We start from the raw sequence: 24,121 nt of genomic DNA, 5'->3' as shown, positions 1-24,121 counted from the left end.
CTAGCAATAGGTTTCCAGCTTGCTCCTGTACAGTCCCTTGTTTAGTAAAGTATGTATTTCTGTTGTTTTTGGAGCTGTTGTAGATCTGCTTTTGTGCAACGACTGTGCTAAGAGAAAGTTCGTTGGGGCCCATGCGAACCACTGGGCCTGTTGGATGTCCATTAGATATGTCTTTTGGCATTCAAGACACAACCTTAACCTACCAAAGGTCGCGTGTAAGTCTGTCATTCTGGTGTCCAACCTTCTGCGCTGCATAACGTAAAGCATAAAAATCTTTTTTTTCCATGAACTGTTAATAAAACCTCTTATGAAATTCTATTGCCAATGAAGCGGATGACTTACTGGCGAACACCGAGCAAGAAATGGACTAGGGATTTTCTTCAGCGGATAGAAAAAATGATTTTAGATGATATTTCCGAGTTGCCACGACGAAAGCTTTTTTAGTTAGTTTAATCTAAGGATTGTCTCTACAAGAATAGATGGGAGGACTCACAAGGCCAAAGAACACAACTGTGATAGACACTCGGTCTATCGCATTCATTGACGAGAGCGTAGCTCCCATTCTGTTGCAACACGCAAGGGATCAGATTCAGGTAGATTTAGCGTAAAGTGAGATTTCTCGCGACGAGTGCAAAGGGAGATCTGTTTCACAAAACAGGTGGCATTGGCAGGCGAGAGTATCTATAGGTCTTCCTGGATGGTTCAGTATTCTCAAGCTTTTGTTCCGATTGCTTGACTAGTAGGCTATGTTAAAGACACCGTCTCTACACGACTGTTTCCCTTTACAGGGTTCAAGATAGGACCACGCGTAGCGCTAGTCGCCTGTAGTCAGCATACATGCCTCTTCACCCAGCATTTGTCTTTACTTTTCGGCTACTTAATCACCTTGCACATCTTTGTGGATTCTCTCATATCTAACAATTTCCCTGAAAATTTACGTCCATTCGATTGACCAAACACTTGTCCTTCGGTCACTATATGTTTAGCACATTCTCGGGGCTTGGCTTCTATTAGTGAGGTTGTTGGAATTCGCCGTTGACGGATTAGATAAGAGCTGACTGTTCGGTCACGTATCTGCTTCGTGCATTTTCGGCGTTTCCTCTCTATTTTCTAGCCTCGCCAGATCTGCCTTTGATGATTGGCTAGATGGGCAAGTAGATCCGAATAGGTCATACGTGCCCTTATCGTTACACATAACTTCAGATTTCAGGTCTGGAGCAGAATCTATATAAGAGTATCATGCATTATATTTACTAGTATTAATCTTGTTATTCTTGCATCTGTTCATCCTTATCAGAAAGCTTTGAAATTTCTGTATTGAACGTCATGAAGGCTATTTTCCAACACTGTTCCCCTGTTGATCCTAAGGAGTTGTCAAAACATGGCCATTTTTCCAAACTAATGCCCCGTATAAACCACAGAGACAATTTGGCAAATGCTGCAACTCGAAAGCTCTTATTAGACTGGGCAGAAATGGTTGGAGATGGATGGGAGAGCGAATCTCATAGCTCACTGAGTAAAGTTGGCAATTGGTGTTCGCTAGTTTTCCCTGAAACAAAGCCGGAGAGGTTAGGAACTCTGACCTATCTCACCGATCTCGGGTTGATACACGATGGTATGTCAATGAGTTCCTGCTTATTTTTATTAGTTTACTGATATTGGAGATAGATAATACGGAAGCGATATCTTCTGATTGAGCTAATCAGGAGCATCAAGTACTCTGTGCCGCTTTGAATGATTCCGATAATTCAAACATACCTGGAGGTTCCCGTTCTCAAAAGATTAAGAATCTAGCGGCTCAATTTTTGTTCCAAGCAATGAGCATTCATTACGAAAAGGGTTCGATGATGATCAAAGCTTATCGAAAGAAGTGGCTCGAGGTGATGGACAGCCCACCATCGAATGCCTTCAAAATTATCTCATCTTACTTGAAGTTTCGAATGAGCAACGGCGGCATGGAGTAAGTAATTCCACTTCTCTGTGCGGTTCTCGCAGATTACTAATTTTGTCTACTAGTCCTTTTTGGAATGGACATAACATTGGCAGCGGACAAAACCAAGGCCACACAACACGTTATGGATGCCGTGGATTGTGCACTCGTCCTGACCAACGACTACTACAGTTTCGATCGGGAGTACGCAGCAGTCAAATCCAACCCCGAGGCTCGTATCGTGAACGGGGTATTCCTCCTCATGCTAAACGACGGTATCGATGAGGCTGAGGCAAGATCATCAATACGCGATCTAATCGTCGAGTATGAGTTGCAGTTCCTTGTTCGATGGAAAAAATACCAGGAGAAAAATATCAAAATGTCGATGAATCTCCGACGCTTCATAGAAAGAGCAGGTGCTATCGTGGCCGGTAACCACTGGTGGTGTACCGTGTGCCCTAGGCATCGTTCTTTCAAGACCCAAGCAGCGAAAGCGCCGCAAACACATGTCGCTCCTTCAAAACCCCTACCTGCTGGTGGACCGAAAAGAACCGACTCTGCGACATCCATTGACACGGTTTTCATCACCCCTCAACTCTCTCAAGAAGCACTAGTAGAACCTATTGATTATCTCAAATTAATGTCATCGAAAGACGTTCGGAAAGCGCTTATCGATTCATCGAATGTTTGATTCGATATTCCTACAAGAAAGGTGAAGAGCATCGAAGAGATCATAGATACCCTTCACCAATCATCATTGATCCTGGACGACATCGAAGACAACTCCGGTATCCGACGTGACCTACCGTCCGTCCACACAATATATGACCAGGCCCAGGCAATCAACAGTGCAACATACATGTTTTTTCGGGCCGTGAACCTAACCTCTTCAGGGTTAAGTCCCAAAGGGCTATCACGCCTGCTGGAAGGTCTTGAGCGTCTATTCGTTGGCCAGAGCTGGGATTTGTATTGGAAACACAATCTGATCTGCCCCTCGAAAGAGGAGTACTTGCAGATGGTGGATGGAAAGACAATGAGCATGTTCAGAGCGCTGGTTGAGCTGATGGAAGTCGAAAGCCTCACACCGTGTCCTCCCAAGACTGAAAATCTCATTTTCCTCTTGGGGAGGTATTTCCAGATCAGGGACAACTACATGAACTTGGTATCTAAAGGATACGCAGCGCAGAAGGGTACTTGTGAGGATCTCGAAGAGGGCAAATTTTCCTTCCCGATCATCGCTTGCATACAGGATTGCCCGGCCTCCAAGGGCAAGATCCTTGGTTTGTTTCGCCAGCATGCGGCTGGTCAGAAGCAGCAGTCGATCGGGATGGGTGACGAGTGTAAGCGTCTTATCATGCAGATCTTGAACGATGGAGGGGCTCTTGCTACAACTAAGAGCTATCTTTTAGAACTAGAAGATAGCCTCAAGGAGGAGATCGGGTGCCTGGAAGCAAAGACAGGAAAGACTAATAGCCTGTTGACGCTTTTGATTGAGACTCTGAGTCTTAATCAATAGCAGATCAATAAAAATTTAGTCGCGCTGGTCACTTTCTGAAAAGAAGGGCATTAATTCTTTTGTCTAAGTTCTAATAACGATACGTGTAGTTATTCTAAAAAATTCCAACCCCAAGCTACTGAAAGATGAGCAATACAACGAAACAAACCCATCACCAATATCGCGACCATGTGCGCCTCTTGCAATGCCCAAGCCCCAGAAACAATTCACAATGCTAAAAAAATTCTTCAGAGTCTCATTCACGTAACGACTTCATCATCATTGTGCGCGCGATTATAGGGAATAGAGCCAGGATATAGCTCTGGAAGCTCAATCCCATCGTCCGGATGTAGCAAATGCCAGTCGCGAACAATATCCCACGCTTCATTCATGTGCCAATCAGAGGCAATGCCCTCTTTAATGATCACGTACATGCGCCGAGCAAGTATAGCCTCGGGCGAGAACGCGAATCGCTTAAACTTCTCCGACGCATTGTCCAGAAAAAACTGCTGGAGAATTTTGCATGTTTCAGAGCGAGGGGAGATGTTTACTGTGACTTCGTCGTCAGCAATAGCACTTTCGATATGATCCTCCGTCCACAGCCAAAAAGGAGCTCGGTAGGCGACGAACTCTGGCACGATGAGAGCGGAGTCCCAATCTATAACGCCGGTGATTTCGACTTCGGTGTCGCTGCCAATTTCTGCGAGTAAGTTGTATGCCATGAGATCTCGGTGAGCCAGCACACAGGGTCCCTCAAGAAAGCCGCGCTCATCCAGCGATTGGGCGATCCGACCGAAGTTGCACCAGATTTCACCGAAAGTGAAGTAGCTGTTTTTCCTATGATACTCGCTCCATCGTCGACACTGCTCAAAGAGGTGCTCGAATGTATCCTGAGGTTCTTCGGGCAGCTTGAATGACTTGTCTCCCAACTTCTCGTGCTGCAAGTGGAGGCTTTCTACATGAAGTCGTGTCGAGTCTGAGGAAAGTGCATCTAGTGAAATAGCACCGCCCGGTCCCTCTACTGCGGCAATGGTAGGGACAAGTTCAATGACTTGTTTGGCGATGGACTTGAGCTGCTCTAAGCTTAGAGTCTTCTCTGTCATAAGGGCCGCCAGGTTTTTGCCTGGGAGACGAGATTGGATCATGTATGGTTTTCCCACGGCGTTATTGGAAGTTGGGTCGTAGCTCACTACGGTTGGAATCGGCAAATCGAGAAGCGCACCGACAGTCTTGAGAATGGCGACGTCGCGATTCACAACAAGGTTGTCGTCCTCTCCGTCTGTACGAGGGATTCGAACAATATAAGAATTGGAATCTGGAGTCTCTGATGTTTGGAGCGCCCCTTGAAACCAGGATGGAAAAAGGATCTGTAATAATGCGTGAAACCAGGTCACAAGGGTGCGCTTGGGTCGTGGCGAGATTGTAAGAGCTGCGACTCGATTGTAGCTGCCCCCCTTCATGTACTCGACTTTGATGTTAGAAACATCTTTTCCGAAGCAAAGAGCAGCCATGGTAGCGATCTTGTGTTGAAGTGTTTCGAAGGGTTCGTAAGACGGGTCATCGTTGTAACTGGAGGTGGACAACTCTGATCGTGCATCCACAAAGTCAGATTGTGTTGAGTTGGACGTCATGATGTGGGACAAACTTTTGCTAGATCTAGTTGTTGTTCTTCAAGTCAAGAATCTGGATGAGTGGCTTAGGTTCAGTTTCGCAAAGACAATTGAGAGGTTCTTATATGTTGCAAGCGGAGTGCACATTGTTTGCAAACAAATGGGGCTCCTTTGTCCAGTGCCTCAAAATAGGGTTAGTTCGTACCTGCAGTGAGACTTTCAGAGCGTTCCACCACCAGGTGAATCATTTTTCATAGTACGATTAGAGACAGCTATGTGATGCAATAGAGGAGAGACATTGTATTCTCACTATTTGTTTAAACCATGATATAAAATGTTCGCTACAATAATGCCTAGAAACGATCTACAGAATCACAACTCTCAATTACAATACCTCAACTGACTTAGACACTTGTTCAACCAACTTAACCGAACATCTAGAAAACCGGACCCTTGTACATCATGCCACACAAGACTAAGACCCGACACCATTGCCCGGGCCAGAACGGATGGGTTGGCGATATAAGCCCCGGAAATTGCAACAAATCCGGTAATGGCTCTCACTGCACGAAGCATCAAATGCTTTGTGAGGGTGGGTGTGGGGCGTGGCATTTGAAAAATCAATCTGGATGCCAACAGTGCATCGCGAGGAAGGAAGCCGAGGAGCGTCGGCAGCGAGCCGAGCGCCAGCGTCTGAAGGAAGAGGAGGAAAAGAGTAAACATGGGGATTTTTTCAATCCAGGTAAGGAACGAAAGAAACCTAGAAAAAAGGACTCTGACACTAATGCTGGCGCCGCAGCAGCTTAATTTCAACTTTTGCTTTGGATACAGGCGGATAGAAGGCTCTGGTAAAGAAATTGTAATAAAATTAGAAATGATATATTGCAGGAATTGAAATGCTCGTGATGTGAAGGCGGTAGAGTGAAGCCCCAAGACGAGGGCTGAGCGATAAAAGCTCAAAGACGAAGAAGCGGAGAGGGAGGAGGATGACTTCTTCAAAGTGGGTAAAGACTGGAAAAACCCCTAAGAAGAATGATGTCGAACCAAACGATGAAGAAGCCCAAGACTGACACTCCTAGACACACAGGGCTGTGGAAAATATCATCTGGCAAGCCAAAAGGCATACCGAAAGTGCCTAGTCAAATTGAGAGCCGACGAGCGCCGGGAAAGGGCTCTGAGACAAAAGGCTAAAGATGATGAGTCTAAAACAAAAGGACGATCGAGTTCTCTAAGCCAGGTAAAGAGCGCAAAAGGCCGAAAAAGCCCCCAAACCAGACCCTGAACACGACTCTGGCGAAGCTTGATGCCGACACTTCCAGACACCCAAGGTTGTGGAAGGTACCACTCGGCAAGCCTCCTAGCTTACAGGAAATGTATCGGAAAAATGCGGGCAAATGAGCGTCAGGAGCGGGCTGAACGCCAGAAGGCAAAGGATCAGGAGGCTAAGAGCAAAGACGACGACTTCTTCAACCCGGGCAAGAAGCGTACGAAGCCCAAAGAGAAGGATTCGGATGCTGAACCTGATGCTGGCGCGGCTTAATGCTGACATGTGCAGACATACAGACGGATGGCAGGTTACAGCAGAGAAAAATAGGAAGGATATATAGCTGGGAAGAGAGGCGTCCTGCCATCCGACGAATAAACTGAATATGAAATGATTCGTGAACTATGCATCGCAACGTGACACTAGTGTGGTGGTTGTCGCCTGAGGAGAGAGATATCGGACTTGATGCGGTGCTGGTCTGGCATCTCCAGGCGCATCTGGTGTTTCCATGGTGTTTCCATCGGGCTCGCCAGGTGTTGCGGTGGGCTGATGGATGGGGACCTTGCGGATATAGCGGGAATGATATAGAAATAGTAATTGAGCTTGATGCTTTAGATTGTGGTTGTATATAGAGTGTGATGGAGTTTGAAGGGGATGAGGAGTTTTGGATGATTTATATGGGTTTGAAGTATGGAGGGTTAAGTTACTGAAAGACATGCTGATTCGTCAACGGGTTTATCTTTCAAGGCTTGGACTGTGTTGCGAGACAGAATGCTAGACATGGCAGTTTGGATGAATGAAGAAAGAAGAGACAAGGCAAACTATCTTGATGCGGACTGTTTTGATGATGGCCAAGGTTATACGCGTTATCCGTCTGTTGTAGTGATGGATGATACCCCGGCGTTGAAGCAGCCAATCACAGCTCTCGCAAGCGACTGCAAGAATGCTCTACGTCATTGACAATGCCATCGACACCGGGTGTCGTGACTTCGCGTTCTTTCCTCCCCAAACGTGGCAAATGTCGTCCTTATCGCGTAGCAAGCCAGTCTTACATTTAGAAACGCGCTCGTTCAACCGTACGTTTGCACGTTTTACAACCCCGTTGCATCGCAGCAATCATTTTCCCTGACAATTCACGGTACCCTTTCAAGCGAGACATCATACAACCATGAAGCGTGGAGCAATCGACTCGTTCTTCACGCGCCCGTCGCCCAAGAAACCAAAGTATGAAGTCAGTAAGGCCAAGTCGAGTCATGCTTCCTATCCCTTTGCGATTCCACACCTACCGGAGGACTTTGCAGAACAGCTGGGTTTCGCGCCTGCCGAGGAGGGCAAAATCATGAACGACCAACTTGACCTGGATCTCATCTACTACCAACCATACATCCCTTCCTCGATTGCTAGTGGCGTGTTTGAGTTTCTCCGGCAAGAGCTGCCCTTTTACCGCGTCATCTACAACATTACGCGCGGAGGAGTGCAGACACAAATCAACACTCCTAGATACACTACCGTTTTCGGTGTTGACGATACATCTCGCTTTTCTCCCGACGGAAAGATTATAGATGCCAAGACAAGCAAGCCGGTGGAGAAGACCAGATATAAATGCGCACCAAGACCTATTCCGCAATGTCTCGACGAGCTGAGAAAAGTGACCGAAGGAACAACAGGGGAGACGTTCAACTTCTGTCTCGTCAACTACTACGCCGATGGCAAGGACAGCATATCCTACCATTCAGACGACGAACGGTTTCTCGGCCCCAACCCAGCCATTGCGTCCTTCAGCCTCGGTGCAAAGCGCGATTTCCTCATGAAGCACAAACCCATGCCGCCGAAGGATGGTGAGAAGATCGAAGAGCCCAAGGGACTGAAGTTGCCGCTGGGCTCCGGGGATATGATCCTAATGCGCGGTACGACGCAGGCGAATTGGCTGCATAGTATACCAAAGCGTGCGGGGCCGGAGGCTGGCAAGGGGAGGATCAATATTACGTTTAGAAAAGCGATGGTGAAAGGGGGAACGGAGAATTACTATCAGTACAATGTTGGGTCTGGTGGGGTGTATAGATGGGATGCGAAGGCTGAGAAGATGGTGCAGCAGGAGATTGAGAAAGGAAACGATGAATGATTCGTCTGCTAGTAAGGGGTTCGTCTGGGTTAGGCGTTGGTGTAGTGTGGAAGCAGACCTTGATGGGCCTGTCATCCACTCGAACTAATCGCTCTGTTCCATGACAATTACTTATCCGTCTCTTATCCGCTCGATATGATTGCACCTGGATGGATTGACGTGCTGCTGGGGCTTTTGGGATTACGCAGCAGCCTAACCTGGGGCGGCGTTGGTGGACAAGCAAGAAATGGCTCGAGCATGAGCCAAGTCAACCCCGCTCTCGGGACTGTCGCGGCCACAGAAAGTATAAATTATGGACGTGAAAGGAGATTTGTGGTATCGCTGCGGAAAAGGACTGCATTATGAGTGAGTCAGAGCCGCGCATCAAGTAATCATGTCATGCGCATGGATGCCTGAGGGTGCGGTGGCGACCATGGCGCATCGTGCAGGCTCCCTTGGCGGGCATTGAATGAGGGTGGTCGGAGTTAAAGGCCGCCTAATTCTCCCAATGCCCTGGACAGGTTTCCCGCCTGCGACAGCACAACACAACACTCACCACTTATCTCTTGCTAGCCCGGTATTATCCACGCCAAACGAGTTGCCCAAGCAGGCCTGTAGTCGCAATCGTACAGCCGGGCGCTCTGGATAAGTGCAGCGCGCCATCTCGTCGTGGGTGCGACCAAAGGGAGCTCTCGTAGGGCGCAACAGGAGCTGGTTGAGAAGGGTACGAATCGGTGCAATGCTTCGTCACGATACGTCTGCTGAGAGAATATAGACAGTATTAGCAACAACATTTCGATACACTGCTGCCTTGCGATACCTCGACCATCAGTGCTCTAGCCGACAGCTTGCACACGCTTCGTCCATCTAGTCTGCAAACAAGAGCCCTGCACGCTGTGGCTCGACACGAGACGCATCCACCCCGCGACGGATGTTCATGGTCTCTGGGCATACATATTCGACCTAGAGGAGGTGGACTTTGGGGTGGAAAGTATAGACTGTGTTGTGCTTGATACGCAAAATCAGCTGGAAAAGACTCAGACAGTCTCAAAGAGGACACCGCCAGGGCATCAAGCCATTTGAATCCCGGACTGCAGTCGTCACATCCCTTGGCGTCTGGAGATAGGCTCACCTCCGAAAGATTTAAGACCTGGCTAGCCCGCGCTCGCATAATTCTCCACCTGGGCACTCTTTCACACCCTCCTATCTGTGCAGTGCTTACTCGCGACAACGCCAATCTGCACGACACGATCCAGAACCTCATCTCTGCAGCTCAGGCGACCCACGAAAACGTGAGATTTCATCATACCTTCACCTCGGCGATAAGCCCTTAACTCCGCTCTCTCCACCCAACACCACACGTGCGACTGCAGCCCAGCATGCCGCCCACACCACCCTCCACAAACTCTTCGAGCGCAGGCCATTCGCCGCCGGATCCACAGTTTCGGGTCGTACGAAAGAGGAACCGAGTCCCGTTGTCATGCGGCGCCTGTAGACATAGGAAGTAGGCATACCTCTACGAAGCCACTGCGCTGTACCCCCCAACGCTGACGCTTGCAGGTTGAAATGCAACCGTGGCCACCCCTGCGACAACTGCACCAAGCGCGGAGATACGGCATCATGTACGTATGCTGCTCCAAGCAACCGCAAGAAGAGCTCCTCGAGCACTGGCTCTGCGACGACCCCTGATGACATGCAAAACCGCATTGACCGTCTAGAAGGACTTGTCCTCTCTTTGATGACCAATGGCGCACAAAGCGCTGGCCCAGCTGCCGCTCATGCTGCCATCGCCGGTAGTCTCAACGGTGGAGCCTCGGATCCGCAATTCAATGTTAGTCAATATAACACTGCCATGAGCACTGGCGCGTCCGAGTCGATTCCTGAAGAAGATGTGGAAGAAGAAAGCGAAATGGAGAATGTCACAAAATCGATTGGCGTCATGAAGGTACACAACAACCAAACCGTGTTTGCTTCAGAGGCACATTGGTATGCCATCCTGGGGGAGCTATCCGAAGTCAAGAACTACTTTGCAGAACACAAGAAACAGTACGAAGATCAGCTCAAGAGGTATAGGGCAACACATATCGGAGACCGACCCCCAGGAACATCTTTCCTCATGGGCGGCCAGAAGCCCTGCTCTAAAGCTGAAGTTTTGTCACGCTTTCCTCCGAAACCGACGGCCGACCTTCTTGTGTCACGATTCTTCAACACCTACGACCCTGGCATGCACATCATCCATGGACCATCTTTTCAAAAAGAATACGATCGGCATTGGTTGCAGCCAGAAGAGACGCCGGTCATCTGGCTGGGTCTTGTCTTCTCCATGATGTGCATCGCACTGCAGTCTTACACTCGGGCTGGGGACGAGCCACCAGAGTACCATAATAAATCTTGGGAAATGTCAAGAGAGTATGGTGATCTAACTGCGCAGTGTCTCACTTTGGCCGACATCACACAGCCCATTACTGGCATGATGGAGACGTTAATATTACATGTACACGCTGAGTACGCTCGAAGCAGAGACGCCGAAGTAGGCATTCTTATCGGTACTGGCATAATTGTACGGCTGGCCATGCGCATGGGACTTCATCGGGATCCTGGGCCATATCCTGGCATTCCAGTATTCCAAGGCGAGATGCGAAGACGTGTTTGGGCAGTCGTGCGTTCGATCGATTTGCTGTTTTCTGCCCAGGCAGGTCTACCCCCCATTGTCAGACCACGAGACACCAATACGGAGATTCCGAGAAATCTCTACGACGACGAGCTCCATGAAGATATGAAGGTTCTTCCGCCGTCGCGACCTGAGACGGAAGCGACCCCCACTCTTTTCCTCATCAACCGAACCCGTCTCATCTACAAGCTCGGCGAAGCTGTCGAGTGCACGGATACCTTGACCTGCGCATCTTATGACGAGATAATGAGGCTGGATTCAGAGGCTCGTGAATTGCACGAAAACATCTCGCCCCATCTCAAGATGCGCGGCATGGACGAGTCAGCACGAGATCCTTCAACTTTGATCATGCAACGCTTTACACTAGACCTGCTCTTCCTGAAGATCATTTGTGTACTGCATCGGAAGTATCTCGCTTACGGCAGAGTACAGTCGCGATTCTGCTATTCAAGAAAGGCCGTTATTGAAGCATCGTTGATGCTCCTAAAGCACCAAGCAACCCTGCACAGAGAGTGTCAGGCTGGTGGCCGGCTAAGGAACGTGAAATGGTTCATTTCATCACTGACAACTGTCGACTTCCTCCTCGCTGCGATGATTGTATCGTCGGATCTCTACCACACCACAGCACAATCTACTCCTCGGTCTCCATCGACCGATACAATGTGTTGGAGTTCAGATCGGGTTGATGAGATGCTAGACGCGATCGAGATAGCAGTTGGCATTTGGGATGGACTCAAGGACGGCTCCATGGAAGCATACAAAGCGCATGCAACGCTCAGCGTCATGTTGGAACAGCTGAAGAAACATCGAGCGACGAAGCAAGCACCAAATGGATTTCAGGCAGCTTCGTCAACATACCCGATCACACAAATGGAGGACGCAAACGTTGCTCCGGAACATTCAGCAGCGATGACATTGGGCTTACTCAGCACAGGTGGCATGACACCTAATGCGAACATGTTCGATCAACGATACCCAGCAGGCATGGCCAATCTCTTGAACGACCCAGTTTCTCAGCCATCCACAGGCTTGACACCCCAGTACAACCAGTCTATGGGCGGTCCCACAGGGACTGAGAACGTCCCAAGTCCATTTTCCAACTTGTTTGGAGCGAACCTATTCCACAATTTGGACCTACCACCAACCGACAATATAAACTGGGTACGCTAGACTAATCACTGGAGATGTTTACAGTGGCTAACAGTCAACAGGACGCATGGGACTCGTACATTCAAGGCCCTGGCATCGAAACTACTAACAACTTTTTCCAAATGGATCTCGGCAACATGCCAATGCAGACGGAGCAGAATGGAGCGCCCACAGGACAGTCGCTCAACCAACAATCTACTGCAGCAGGTCAGACAAACATGTTTGCTCAAGATGTCTACATGGGTGTGAGTATGACCGAGTAGATATTCGTGATTGAGATCAAGCACTAACAGCAGCGTAGGCTGACGCGAAACCGGGGACTGGCGAAGGCTACGTCAGCGGCTTCAGAATGCCAAAATCGACTAATTAAAAACAAAACCAATGTACATGAACTAGCACATTCTTAACGCGCCACGACCTTTGTTGTACAACGTATGTTAGCCTTTTCGTATTCTGTCCAACTAAGCTCATTCGGTGGTTTTTTGCGCGCAAGGGCGGCCGTGGGGGCCAAAATCTTTCCATAGTAGTTAGTAGCTGTATTTAGAAACCCATGTATGGATGTCCAGCTGAGGTTTTGGAAGGAAGGGGGCGCAGCAAATGCTCTTGTGCCCGAATGCTGACTACCTTGTTCTTCATCTCATCAGCCTTTCTTTTCGTGACAAGGCTACTCACCTGCCTTCTTCCACTCTCCTCTTTTTTGCTTGTTTCCCAGTTGGAAACGCGCAACTTCCTTAGGTCGCTACGTATCGAGTCTTCTATCCGTGTAGTTCGCATACACACTTCTGTGCCCCGCCCACCTGCTGCGCCACGCTACGCTCCACCCCCGCATCCCACCTTCCCCCCCTAGTACCTATCGGACCCCGAGCATTGCCATCTTGGCTCTTCTCACAACTGCTGCCTACCTCCCTACCCTTTCCATCCACCCTCCCCCCTTCCCACAAACTCAGATTCGAACTCGAGAAATACATATACATCTACATCTGCGCCATCCCTATAACCAAACTACCGTTGGAAAAACGATGGCAACGAGTACATCGCAAGCTTCGCCGACAGTAGTATCGCAAACCACGGCATCGACGCTTGTTCCGAGCGATGCCCCGGCTATCAACGCGCAACCTGTTGAGTTGGATGCTAGTGCGAGTGTGACGCCTGAGGAGGTGAGGAGGCGACGAGGGAGTGAGATTCGTGGGGGGAGTGAGGTATGAGTTTATCCCCTTTTCTCTTTTCTTTCTTAGTTTCTGGGCATAAGCCGATTTTATTTTTTCTTCCTCGGTTCTATCTTTTTTGGTGGCTGGGTGGGGGGATGTGGGTGGGGGGGGAATGGAAGGGGGGAAAGGAAGAGGCTGACGCGGTGAATTAGAAGAGAGACGAGATTGTTGCGCAGAGAAAAAGGGATCCGGGGGTTATTGTTGATGTGCCGGGGGGATTGACGGCGGAGGAGGTGGAGGCGGTGGGGAAGGTGGTGAGGTAGTTTGTCGTGTAGGGTTTTGATGAAGACTGTGGTGTTGGGTAATAGTACAGTGGGAGATATATTTAATATTTACAATACAGCTCGAGGCTATGAGGAGGATAGGGAGGGGTTTTTGTTTTATTTACAATTAGTACCCCCATATACAAACTTTCCATCACTGCTATTCTCGCACCCACACGTGCCATCGACGGGACTCCGGATACATCCCATTCCCTCGCCCTCATCCTCACCTTGCACACCCGCTGCGTCCCAGAAAAACGTAAATGTATCTTTACGACTTGCCATTTTGGAACCGGGGGAGCAGTTGTAGGCTTCGCAGGTGCCGTAGGGGGCGCCGTGCGACTTGTCGTATTGGTGGTCGATGGTGAAGACGGCAAAGGTTTGCTTGCCGAGACGCGTGTTGTGGCTGCATTCTGCGGCTTGGATTGCTTTGCTTGTTTTCGCGGCTGGGAGGGGAGTGGGTTAGTTGAATGGTATGAAGGGGTGAGGAAGAGAAGGCGTACGTTTGCAGGCTGGGGCGGCAGGGTATGTAGCGTTCGAGTGGGAAGTTGCTGGGTCGAGGGTTGCTGTTATGCCGGTTGCGAGGGCGAGGAGGGTGAGGAGAGTTGGCTTGAACATGGTGTGGATTTTCGTCTTGTTCCTTTTTTTTACTGCGAGATATTGGCGGTTGAATGAGTGCGGTGGTATGGATACAACGAAACGTCGTCGTACTCTAGATATAAGTACACGACCCCTTGAGCAATGACCCTGCCATTTTCCCCGATCTCTTTTTATACACATCTCATCAGAAGGGCTGTCATTGATCCACATGGAACCCGCAAACAAGGTGTGCACGTTGCGCAAATGGCATGTTTCGAAACGATGAAACAGCGCTAGACAGGGTGGGGTGGGTGGAGGTTGCGGGTGGAGTGTTTTGATATACGAGCTTCTAGAGCGGTACAAAGATGGCTTGCGTCAGCGTGGTCCCTGCGGATATTACGATGAATTAAGCTTTTTTGATTGGGACGGGGGCATCAACGGAGTTGGGAGCAACCATTGTGCTTACCTACAATAGCAAGGTCGATACCGGCCCGATCCTTACCTTGTAGAGTATACAACCATGTCTTCTCGGTCCTACTCGGCTGTCAAGTAGATCAAATCTAGGCTCTGAGATGTTCAAAGTAAAGGGAAATCAAGTAAGGCATTGAGATGGAGCAAAATCACGTTGTATGGAGAACCTAAGGTTTCGGTAATATGATAGGTCGTTCCCACCTCGTCCCGTGAGTAGAAATGCAGTGCTACGTACTACGTAAGCCAGACCCCGCACAACCAGCCGCCAGCAGTTACACTACTCATACGCAGTCTCTACCTATCTCATATCCCCAACCACCTGCTTAGTGGACACGGCAATCATGCTCAATGAAACACCATCAACAAACCAGGGTCAAGCATTTGGACCTCTACCTCCTGAGCTGCTTCTCAACGTCTTAGACCAGCTCGTGGAAGCATGCAACCATCACCGCCCTGTGGTACGCTCACGATTCGACATAATAACCAGGACACTGCACTCGCTCACCTTAGTCTCGCGCAGCGTTCATCCGATAGCTACCGAATATCTTTACTCAAATTGCTTGTGGCTGGATTGTCCAGGGACCTTGGGCCGCTTTTGCTCGACAGCAGGACTAGATCATCAGCATCAAACCACCATACAAAAGACCAGAGAACCCCCGAAACCTACTTTCTTGCGATACATTACCTCGATACACATGTCACCCATAATGACAAGAGACCTATGGCAGGATGATTGGGAAACCTCTATCGGACTACCGGTAATCATCAGCTTACTCAACACTATTGGTTCTAATTTGAAGAGACTGCATCTCAACTTGGTTCAGTTCATATTTGATTGGGGAGGTGCAGAAAGCAAAAATATGGCCATCATTGATCGAAACATGTACTCTAATATGTTGCTTCTGGAGGAGTTAATCATCTCCTGCGACATTATTAGCCACTTCCCCAACCCGCCACCGAATATTAAACGACTTGCCATAGCCACTGATCATTTCAGAGATGCAGAGTGGACCTTCTACCGATCTTCGCCATCACTCCAATCACTGGTGCTCTTTTGGCCAGATGGAATGATAGACAAACACATTGACTCTTTCTTCGATTTGTATGAGGGAAAAAGTCTGGACATCATTCTTGTTGACGAGTTTGGACATAACAAGGCACAGTTCGGGATACGCGGCCGAGAATCAAATGACACGGTGCGGATATGGGAAGTTGATATGCCGTCGGATATGGGAAAGTCATATGACCAATGGATATGGGATCAAGGTGCTGCAGGTACATTGTGGGACCAGAAGCAGCGACGTATGCCATCATTGTCAGAAACCAAAGGAGATTAGCTGGATCAGCACACAGCATTTTGAATACCACAACATCGCATGGCTAGATAGGTGATGATCATATTCAACAAGTTGTGTGCGAAGCCCCCTGCTATACTTGCCTCGTCACCAGTCGCAAACAACCACTGGACATCCTCTGCTTCAAGGTATCCCTCTCCAACGATTGTCGCATATTGAGCTCAAGCTCACCAATGTCCCATTCGGCACGCAAACTATTACCCCTTAGTAGATCCGCTCTCCCGCCACCCAACCAAACAGAAAATAAGCCGACCAACTCTGGATTGCATATCTCGAAATGACCGTGTGTGAGTCTTGTCCGTCTCACGTGCATCGGCCCTGAATCCAGCGAAAATGCTTTCATCATTGGATACTCAAAGGCCAGAAACTCCAAAAGTCGGTGGTCGATCTGTTGGGCGAAGTCATGCGACGAGACCCCAGGACCGACGCAGAAATTTGCGCCTGAAGTTATTGAGATGAAAGTACCGGTCGGAGACGGACCAAATGTGCGAAGATACTGGTGGGCAGTGAGATGTGTACTGCGAAAGTTTGTCATCACATCAGCCCACCACAAGCCGTTCTCATCGGTTGTGTCCAAGTTGTCAAGATGTGTAGTACCGACGTTCGCAATTGTTACATCCAATCTACCAAGGATATCTTTTGTAGCTGAGAAGAAGTTGTTTACGTCGAATGAACTTGTAGTATCGCAAGTCATGGCGATGATTGGGATGTTGGAGTTGATGCGTCTAATCTCGTCTGCGACAAATTCGAGGTCCTCTGCGTTGAGGCTGCTGATTGCGATTCCGGCGGCCTTTGCTTTGGCCCATGATATCGCAATTTCTCGGCCGATTCCGTGCGAAGCATTGGTGATGAGGGCGTATTTCCCGGCTGCGCTGCGCTGTACTGCTTCGAGGGCCGGGTACGGTTCTCGGTGGCAGACCATCGTCGGATGAGCTGTCAGCCCTGGCAAACCAGAATGTAAGTATCTCGTATCCATGGCTCGTCGAGATGTTCCACAAAATAACTATCAGCGGCGTCAAAAGATTGGAAAGCAAAGCGGAATCTCAGCATCCCACTTTCCTTTACGTTCGCGCACATTATATCTCACGCCTGCCTCTCCGGTGCTAATAGTCCAGTCAGCACTTGCTCCCGGATCGATCTACACCACAGTAAGCCCTGCAGCAATAGAACATACCCAAAGCAACTATTGTCATTCCTTCTCACCCTGACCAACAGGGCGCCTGACAAGCAACCCTGCAGGCCAGCAACCTCAAAGGCAACAATCAATGAGCCGTCCCCGCAGCTCTAAAGCTCAGGCACAAATCTCACACTCCCAAAGCGCTATTTCTCCGCGAAAGATGTGCGTCCAACTCGCTGCAACACACCACTCCACATCTCACGTCGTCCTACCCAATCACAGAATAGAACTGCACGACGCCACTGCAGTTGGAAGCCACGGACTTAATCAACAACCAACAAGGGAAGCCTGGGGCATTGATGAATGAGAACCAATGGATTTTCGGGTGTTTGGCCCTGGGGGGATTGCGTGCAGCTGGGTATGCAGCCACAATGGGGCTGAGAGGGGAGGGGCGAGATGGCAGGGGTGTGTTCGGCGAAATATGGCCGGGTGAGGAAGGTTGCGGGGAGAAGGAATGATTGTGGAAAACAAGGAAAAATAGTTACTTGTACGTGCTGTGCTTTGGTTAGGCTTGTGTAGCGAGTGGTAATGACGTGTTGTAGGAGAGATGGTATAGTTAGTAAGTCTAGCTTATTTAATAGGAGAGGTATGTGTTGTGTTGATTGGACGCGATTAGTTTGGATCCGATCTTAGATTCTCGGAAGCTCTTAGTAGAGAATAACGTGGCTCTGATGTTTGGCGATTACCAGAAAGTTAGAATGTACGACTACCCTTCTTCTGCTGAATTTGCCTACTCTATTTTCTTCTTACGGATCCAGCCAACCGCACATCGTCATGTTGCCCTGATATCCCATATTATCGTAATGATAAATACTGTTCACCGAGCTCATTTCCCTGCATTTTTTTTTGCTCTGGACTACTCCAATGCGAGCATAGAAGCTAGTCTCACTCCATATACGTATATACGCTGCTTCTGTTCTATGTGGAGCTATGATTTGATACAAAAATCAATTGAGCTTTGATCACTAGGAGTTGTTTTCTTCAAGTTTTCCATAATTACAAATACATATGTAGATTCTGTTATGATACCCTCTATGAGCCTGAAAATTTTAGCCCGCAATAATAGTAGCCAAAAGACCTGGGATACAAGCATGCAGATTCTAAGACGTACTAAATTATGATGTGAGAGCATTTCGCAGTACGTGTTCTGTTCTGTACGAGAGATGTTCTTGGTTCTGTCACAAGTGATACTGCTCAGGTTGAAAAACATGAAGGAGTGTTACTTAGGTGTTGTACAACTGTAAAAAATAGCAAGTCACTGAGGACAACGTTTAGCATCAAGATTAATCATTATCCGATTTCTAAGATTTTCGCAATATAAGGTGTCTAAGGTTCAGTACTGAACAAGCTTTCTGAACCTTTCTCCTCCATTGACTACTGTATTTTTTTTTCAGAAATATCCTTGTGGCTATTTACTCGATGTATAGCCTGAATCAGTTAATACATCTAATCTTATGTAGAAGAAAAAAGCGAGCGTATATCTCAAGTCTAGCGTACTGGGTTGATGTTTCCTAAGAAAGATAGTAGGCTGCTCCCAGATCTGCCAGGTTACAAAGAAACGCAGAATCCGAGATATCATATAACTTAGAATATCGAACTTGATACTGATTTAATCGATGTCAGTACAACAAGAGTATAGGAAGCGATCGCGCTACAAATACCTCTGCCTCTCGCCATTACAAATTCTTGCTCAACGTCAGCATCTTCACTCATGGGCATTGACGAAAATAAACATCGAAGCAAAATATACTCTTAAGCTTCGGCTAGGAGCTTCGATATACATGCTATGGCCGCGGGTTGTGTCACTGATTTCTGAGCAAGTAACAAAATTTACAAGTAATAATGATAAACCTGTTGAGATTTGCTCAAACTACATTGATTGGAAACGCCACAAAACAAAGCTACTTAAAAGGGTATATACAAAAACAATTCCAAGGCTTCGACCGCCATTCAATGTACCATAGTTTTTCCAATTTCGCTTTCCCAATTCTCTGCTCTCTCAAACCCATTGGAGTGAGTCTGATAGTCCATCATAGCCTGCACTACCTCGTCTCTCGAGGTAACAACGAATGGGCCGTATTGCACAATGGGTTGATCCAATGGCAACCCAGCAACCAGCACAAATCTTGATTCTTTCTCGGCGCCCTCCTCGACTGATATTTCGACACTGTCGCCGTTACTCTCAAAGACGACATTGTTGTACTGTTCGATGGGTCGGGAAACGCCGTCGGATGAGACTATGATTGTGCCGTTGAGTACGTAGGCAAACGCGTTCCAGCCTTTGGGTAGCGGTTGCTTAACTTTGCCACCAGGTTGTACAGTAAAGTCCAGCAACCAGACGGGTGTGTAGGCCAGCTCCTTGAGGCTCTCTACGCCATAAGCCTGGCCACTAATGACCCTGACTTTCACCCTGCCGTCGTCTGCCGTCGCCTGAGGTATTTCCTTGGCACGGAGATCTCGATATCTCGGCTCGCATGACTTCAACTCTTTAGGAAGATCAACCCATAGCTGCATGCCAACATTCGGAGCACCGTCTTTGTTCTGGCGGGGCATCTCGGCGTGTACAATACCGCGTCCTGCGGTCATAAACTGCAAATCCCCTTCTTCGATGGTACCCTTATTTCCTGCAAAATCTTCATGATCCACTGCTCCAGACAGCAAATACGTAACCGTCTCCTGGCCACGATGCGGGTGATCAGGGAAGCCTGCGCCTGGGGGAATGGCAAAATGATCAAGCATCAAAAAAGGGGAAAAATTTCGAAGTTTGGGCGTGCCGACACTCCTCCTCACTTTGGCGCCAGCACCCTCGGACTGCTCGATTGCGAGGAACGATTTAGCAATCTTGCGAGGCGCATTGGTCGTATAGACCTCGTCAGGTATGACGGGGAGACCGCGGAACATGGTAGACGACATATTTTGGGTAGGGATGCGAAATGGATTCGTGATGTTTGTGAAGGTCGTAACGTGTCTAAGAGAGCTCGTTACTCGTGAGAGCATGTACTCGTTGTTGTAGATAGCAAGTGTGATGGCGACGATTGCGAAAAAGATGGATGTGAGGATCTTCATGGTGCCGGGGGACGCGCTATATAGCGGAGGCGACAAGGGCGACTAGAATCTTCGGACGCGCATTCGATGCGCGTGTGAGTGGATGACATGGTGGACTGGGTGGCTTAGTTGATGTTTAGCAACCAGCGATGGTTCTGCTGTCGCTTGGCAGGCGTCGATGCTTTGTCGAATATGACCAAGCAATGCGAAATCATGGTGGGGCACTTTTTCGGGACGTGCAGCTTCCGATGGCCAATCGGAACCGACACCATTGCGGAACGCCCCCGCCATGCCTCAACACCTTGCTTTTACTCTATCCCCACCATTTCCCCTGTCGTAACGTCGCAGTGGCCATGGCAAGGGATCTCATCTTTGTGTTGATCAACATGGTTGCGTGATGCATCTCGGTATTCACTAAAAATCCAAATACAAGGTAGGAAATGCTACAATAAATGCTGATAGTTCAACTATCTGTGATAGCTCTGAGCAACATTATGCATGGACTTGAATTTCAAAAAAGAAACGAAAAAAAGAAATCTCATCATAGATGATAACCTTCATTTCAAACTGAGTTGTTCTTTGAGAAATACGAACCGCGAGTCTCTCAAGCGCCCTTCTTCCTTGCCAACAGTTGACTTTGGACCACGCTGTTGAATGCTAGTACATTTTTGAGATAAATTGTTCTGACCTCGTTCGTGAGGCTGATTCGCAGTCGCAATTTCAAGTCAAAGGGAAAGACTTGACTGAAGAAGTTGGGTATGATGGGCGTTGACAAGAAGAAGTGACGTCATCTCCGCAGTTTGCCATAGTACGTGGACACAAAGGTAGTAGTTCTCGTTGTCTTAATTCTCGATTGACTAAGAAGATCCGAACTAACCTGTTTTGCCCCAGATTTGATCCAGAGTTCTTTTGCAAAACGTTTTTGCAAGTCTTGATTTCCGGGCATTTCACATTAAGAATCTAGAGGTTGCAAGTAGAGCAGATTGCTTCACAAGTCACGAACAACTTGTCCCCACAAACCTGAACACTATACATGAAGCCTTCTTATTAATATTTCTGTGTTTTCAGACTGTTATCTAGTGAGTAAAGCTTCCAAGGGAGTGAAATACATACATCAGCTGCTCCTTCGTATAAAGAGCAGTGATCCCATCATAACACTTGAGTCACTGTCATCACAAGCTATTTCGCTTGGAAAGAGGATTTAGTATTGTGTATTGATAGAGGTAGGAAGTTGCTGAGAAGCAGCAGACTGGGCTCCAATATCCAAGTGACGAGGCTTGGCCGCCTCAGCCTTACAAGTTCACCGCCGGACAATCTCATCTCTGGAGCCAAGTCTGTTTTCTTGAAGTTGGTAATCAAATCGCATAAGATTCATCTACAACAAGTTTCTAGGACATCCAGTATTCGGGCGACTCACATGATTGTGCAGTGTGTATCACCATCACGTGATACTCTCGTGTGTAACACCTAGGTTCACGCCGTCCCATTCAGCATTAGCAATCTCTCATGAACGAACAGTTTTCGTATTGCCAGTGCACCCTGTCATCAATAGGTGTGGTCATAATACATTTTCAATCATACATAACCTTCTGCTGGCTCAGTGGCTGTATGGGGAAGGTGTCAGCCTTGTCGTGCCCCGCACTCTTTATCGCGGTTGCCTTGTGATGTTCAGCCTGCTCAATTTGTTCTTTCTACCATCTCTCGACTTCTCAAGCACAATATATTACCTAGCATCTTCATTCGAGTCACTTGTAGTTGTTGTATTCCCTCACAGAGTTATATCAGCAATACCATCGGATACCCCGTCGAACCTCTCCGCCATTCGCTTAAACGAACGATTAATCTTGAAGTTCATATCGCCACGCTTAATGCTCTGTAGATTTGTGCTACATCACCTCTTGGTCATACCCAACAGCGATGAGGCTACTCAATACCAAAACACTTGAACTAACTTCTTTCATTGGTCAAATACCGGACTACGTTATCTTGTCCCACAGATGGGAGGAAGGAGAGATAGTCTTCGGTGATGTCTCCAAAGTCCCTCTCAGCAACCGAACCAACCCAGCTAGAACGAAGCGAGGTTTTGCCAAAGTTGTAGGCACTTGTACCCTCGCAAACAAAGACGGCTTCGAATGGGTCTGGATTGATACCTGTTGTATCGATAAGTCCAGTTCAGCGGAATTGCAAGAATCAGTTAACTCAATGTTTCGATGGTATCAACGAGCACAGATTTGTTACGCATATCTCAGTGATGTTGCAGACGAATCTTCTGGCTGGGGTGAAGCGTTCAATAGAAGCTTGTGGTTCACTCGCGGATGGACACTACAAGAACTGCTGGCTCCTTACACTGTAGAGTTCTATTCGGCAGACTGGAAACCCATAGGAACCAAGTTTTGCCGATCCAAACAAGTCGCCTCAATCACAGGAATCGAAGTTACGGTTCTAGAGTCTGACTGGGTGACTACAGAAGACAAATTGTGTGCTGCACAAAAGTTGTCCTGGGCTGCACACCGACACGTATCCAAGGTGGAAGACAAATCATATTGCCTGTTTGGACTCTTCAATGTAAATTTGCCGCTCTTATATGGCGAAGGTGAAGTCAAGGTATTCCGGAGACTGCAGCAGTCTATTTTTGAGGAAAGCGCCGACCATAGTCTTTTCTTATTCACCCGGAGCCGTTCTCGTACCAACACACCAATGCTGGCGGATTCGATCCAGAGGTTCTGCACAAATAACACTTGTGGTGTGTGCAAAAACCATGCGCAATGCTTTTCTTCAGAAATAATACGCTACTCAGAGATTGTCTCAAATCGAAGTCTTTGGCCAGCCGGTTTGCAAGATGCCCATTATATCCAGCTATTGAGGCACAGTGTTATGATCAAGCTGCCTTTAGTGCAGTACAATAGTCTTCGCAGGGAAGAGCGAAACTCCCACAATGTACGCCGTCCATCTCAGACAGTCATCGCCATATTGCCTTTGTCACCGCGGCGCGATAAACATTCACTTTTTGGGATTTTACTTCAACAGATATCTTCAGCAAGTTACGTACGCTTGTCAGAGAAACCTCTCCTTCTGCAAGAGGATATGATTGGGGCGGACCCCGCAGAGCTAGGAGCCTACACTGTTCACGATACCCACCCCAATCTCGGCATAGATTCGATCGGAAAGATTATCCCTGATTATATCAACCTGAATTGGCTTGAGCAGTACGTGAAAATAAAACTCCGCAGCGCCACTATAACAGCGGAAGAGTGGCATGGCAACACTCAAGGTTATCCCGCTAGAGCATGTATTGGTACTATAGCGCAATTCCCACTACCAAGCCATCTCCAAAATCATTTCTCAGTTACAGTTTCCTTCCGAAGTGTCAGAGGTCCAAGGTTGTCTGGAACGATCATCTTAGGCAACTCCGTCACCCAGATGGAGTTGCTCGAGATAAGACTGTCTGAGGGCCCGAATGTTGATTATCATTTTCTGAAGCGAAACAATCAGAATCAACGCCATATGAGGATTTGTGCTCCAATACCCAACACGGACGATTCCCTCGATATCGCTCTTCGCAAGCTCCCAGTCACCGAAGTTGAGTTTTCAAAAGGAGAAAATTCCAAAAAGTCTTCGCGAATCGACCCTGCGTCTACTGTGTGGTGTGACTTTGGTATCCTTAGATACCAATATCGCTTAGATATCAATCGTTTGTCGGCAAAGAATACAAGTCAAATGAGCTCCTCACAGCCGGGTCTAGGTAGATCCAGGATATAGATTGATTGGTCATCTTACCCCCCTAGGTAGAGAGCTACCACGAC

The 24,121-nt window shown here is 48.1% G+C and overlaps 11 protein-coding genes across 11 annotated transcripts; 7 read left to right on the top strand and 4 right to left on the bottom strand.

Moving 5' to 3' along the window:
• Nucleotides 1-1,326: 1,326 nt before the first annotated feature.
• Nucleotides 1,327-3,446, top strand: COCVIDRAFT_39390 (hypothetical protein; the record flags this gene model as incomplete). Its single annotated transcript, XM_014699292.1, has 4 exons — nt 1,327-1,615; nt 1,699-1,960; nt 2,123-2,585; nt 2,643-3,446. 4 exons carry the CDS (start codon nt 1,327-1,329, stop codon nt 3,444-3,446), a joined length of 1,818 nt encoding a protein of 605 aa, XP_014554778.1.
• A 311-nt stretch (nt 3,447-3,757) lies between these two features.
• COCVIDRAFT_78592 (hypothetical protein) lies at nt 3,758-4,972 on the bottom strand (the record flags this gene model as incomplete). The annotated part of the gene is made up of 1 exon (XM_014699291.1): nt 3,758-4,972. A coding segment is annotated over one exon (1,215 nt), but the record flags the coding sequence as incomplete, so codon positions are not given.
• A 525-nt stretch (nt 4,973-5,497) lies between these two features.
• COCVIDRAFT_104118 (hypothetical protein) lies at nt 5,498-6,575 on the top strand (the record flags this gene model as incomplete). Its single annotated transcript, XM_014699290.1, has 2 exons — nt 5,498-5,621; nt 6,355-6,575. 2 exons carry the CDS (start codon nt 5,498-5,500, stop codon nt 6,573-6,575), a joined length of 345 nt encoding a protein of 114 aa, XP_014554776.1.
• Nucleotides 6,576-7,467: 892 nt separating this feature from the next.
• COCVIDRAFT_17561 (hypothetical protein) lies at nt 7,468-8,421 on the top strand (the record flags this gene model as incomplete). The annotated part of the gene is made up of 1 exon (XM_014699251.1): nt 7,468-8,421. One exon carries the CDS (start codon nt 7,468-7,470, stop codon nt 8,419-8,421), a length of 954 nt encoding a protein of 317 aa, XP_014554737.1.
• A 1,358-nt stretch (nt 8,422-9,779) lies between these two features.
• COCVIDRAFT_17560 (hypothetical protein) lies at nt 9,780-12,590 on the top strand (the record flags this gene model as incomplete). The annotated part of the gene is made up of 4 exons (XM_014699250.1): nt 9,780-9,904; nt 9,961-12,232; nt 12,283-12,465; nt 12,522-12,590. The coding sequence occupies 4 exons, from the start codon at nt 9,780-9,782 to the stop codon at nt 12,588-12,590; spliced, it is 2,649 nt and encodes an 882-aa protein (XP_014554736.1).
• Nucleotides 12,591-13,239: 649 nt separating this feature from the next.
• COCVIDRAFT_104161 (hypothetical protein) lies at nt 13,240-13,691 on the top strand (the record flags this gene model as incomplete). Its single annotated transcript, XM_014699289.1, has 2 exons — nt 13,240-13,419; nt 13,581-13,691. The coding sequence occupies 2 exons, from the start codon at nt 13,240-13,242 to the stop codon at nt 13,689-13,691; spliced, it is 291 nt and encodes a 96-aa protein (XP_014554775.1).
• A 117-nt stretch (nt 13,692-13,808) lies between these two features.
• On the bottom strand, nt 13,809-14,309 carry COCVIDRAFT_104065 (hypothetical protein; the record flags this gene model as incomplete). The annotated part of the gene is made up of 2 exons (XM_014699288.1): nt 13,809-14,137; nt 14,195-14,309. 2 exons carry the CDS (start codon nt 14,307-14,309, stop codon nt 13,809-13,811), a joined length of 444 nt encoding a protein of 147 aa, XP_014554774.1.
• A 773-nt stretch (nt 14,310-15,082) lies between these two features.
• COCVIDRAFT_28207 (hypothetical protein) lies at nt 15,083-16,078 on the top strand (the record flags this gene model as incomplete). The annotated part of the gene is made up of 1 exon (XM_014699287.1): nt 15,083-16,078. The coding sequence occupies one exon, from the start codon at nt 15,083-15,085 to the stop codon at nt 16,076-16,078; it is 996 nt and encodes a 331-aa protein (XP_014554773.1).
• Nucleotides 16,079-16,169: 91 nt separating this feature from the next.
• COCVIDRAFT_104026 (hypothetical protein) lies at nt 16,170-17,018 on the bottom strand (the record flags this gene model as incomplete). Its single annotated transcript, XM_014699286.1, has 1 exon — nt 16,170-17,018. One exon carries the CDS (start codon nt 17,016-17,018, stop codon nt 16,170-16,172), a length of 849 nt encoding a protein of 282 aa, XP_014554772.1.
• A 2,205-nt stretch (nt 17,019-19,223) lies between these two features.
• On the bottom strand, nt 19,224-20,339 carry COCVIDRAFT_104064 (hypothetical protein; the record flags this gene model as incomplete). Its single annotated transcript, XM_014699285.1, has 1 exon — nt 19,224-20,339. The coding sequence occupies one exon, from the start codon at nt 20,337-20,339 to the stop codon at nt 19,224-19,226; it is 1,116 nt and encodes a 371-aa protein (XP_014554771.1).
• A 1,896-nt stretch (nt 20,340-22,235) lies between these two features.
• COCVIDRAFT_39381 (hypothetical protein) lies at nt 22,236-23,224 on the top strand (the record flags this gene model as incomplete). Its single annotated transcript, XM_014699284.1, has 2 exons — nt 22,236-23,001; nt 23,175-23,224. The coding sequence occupies 2 exons, from the start codon at nt 22,236-22,238 to the stop codon at nt 23,222-23,224; spliced, it is 816 nt and encodes a 271-aa protein (XP_014554770.1).
• Nucleotides 23,225-24,121: the final 897 nt, after the last annotated feature.

This window comes from Bipolaris victoriae, assembly GCF_000527765.1.
Source record: "Bipolaris victoriae FI3 unplaced genomic scaffold scaffold_64, whole genome shotgun sequence".
Lineage (NCBI taxonomy): Eukaryota > Fungi > Ascomycota > Dothideomycetes > Pleosporales > Pleosporaceae > Bipolaris > Bipolaris victoriae.
The sequence above is the reverse complement of the archived record's forward strand: the minus strand, read 5'-3'. Positions and strand labels throughout refer to the sequence as shown.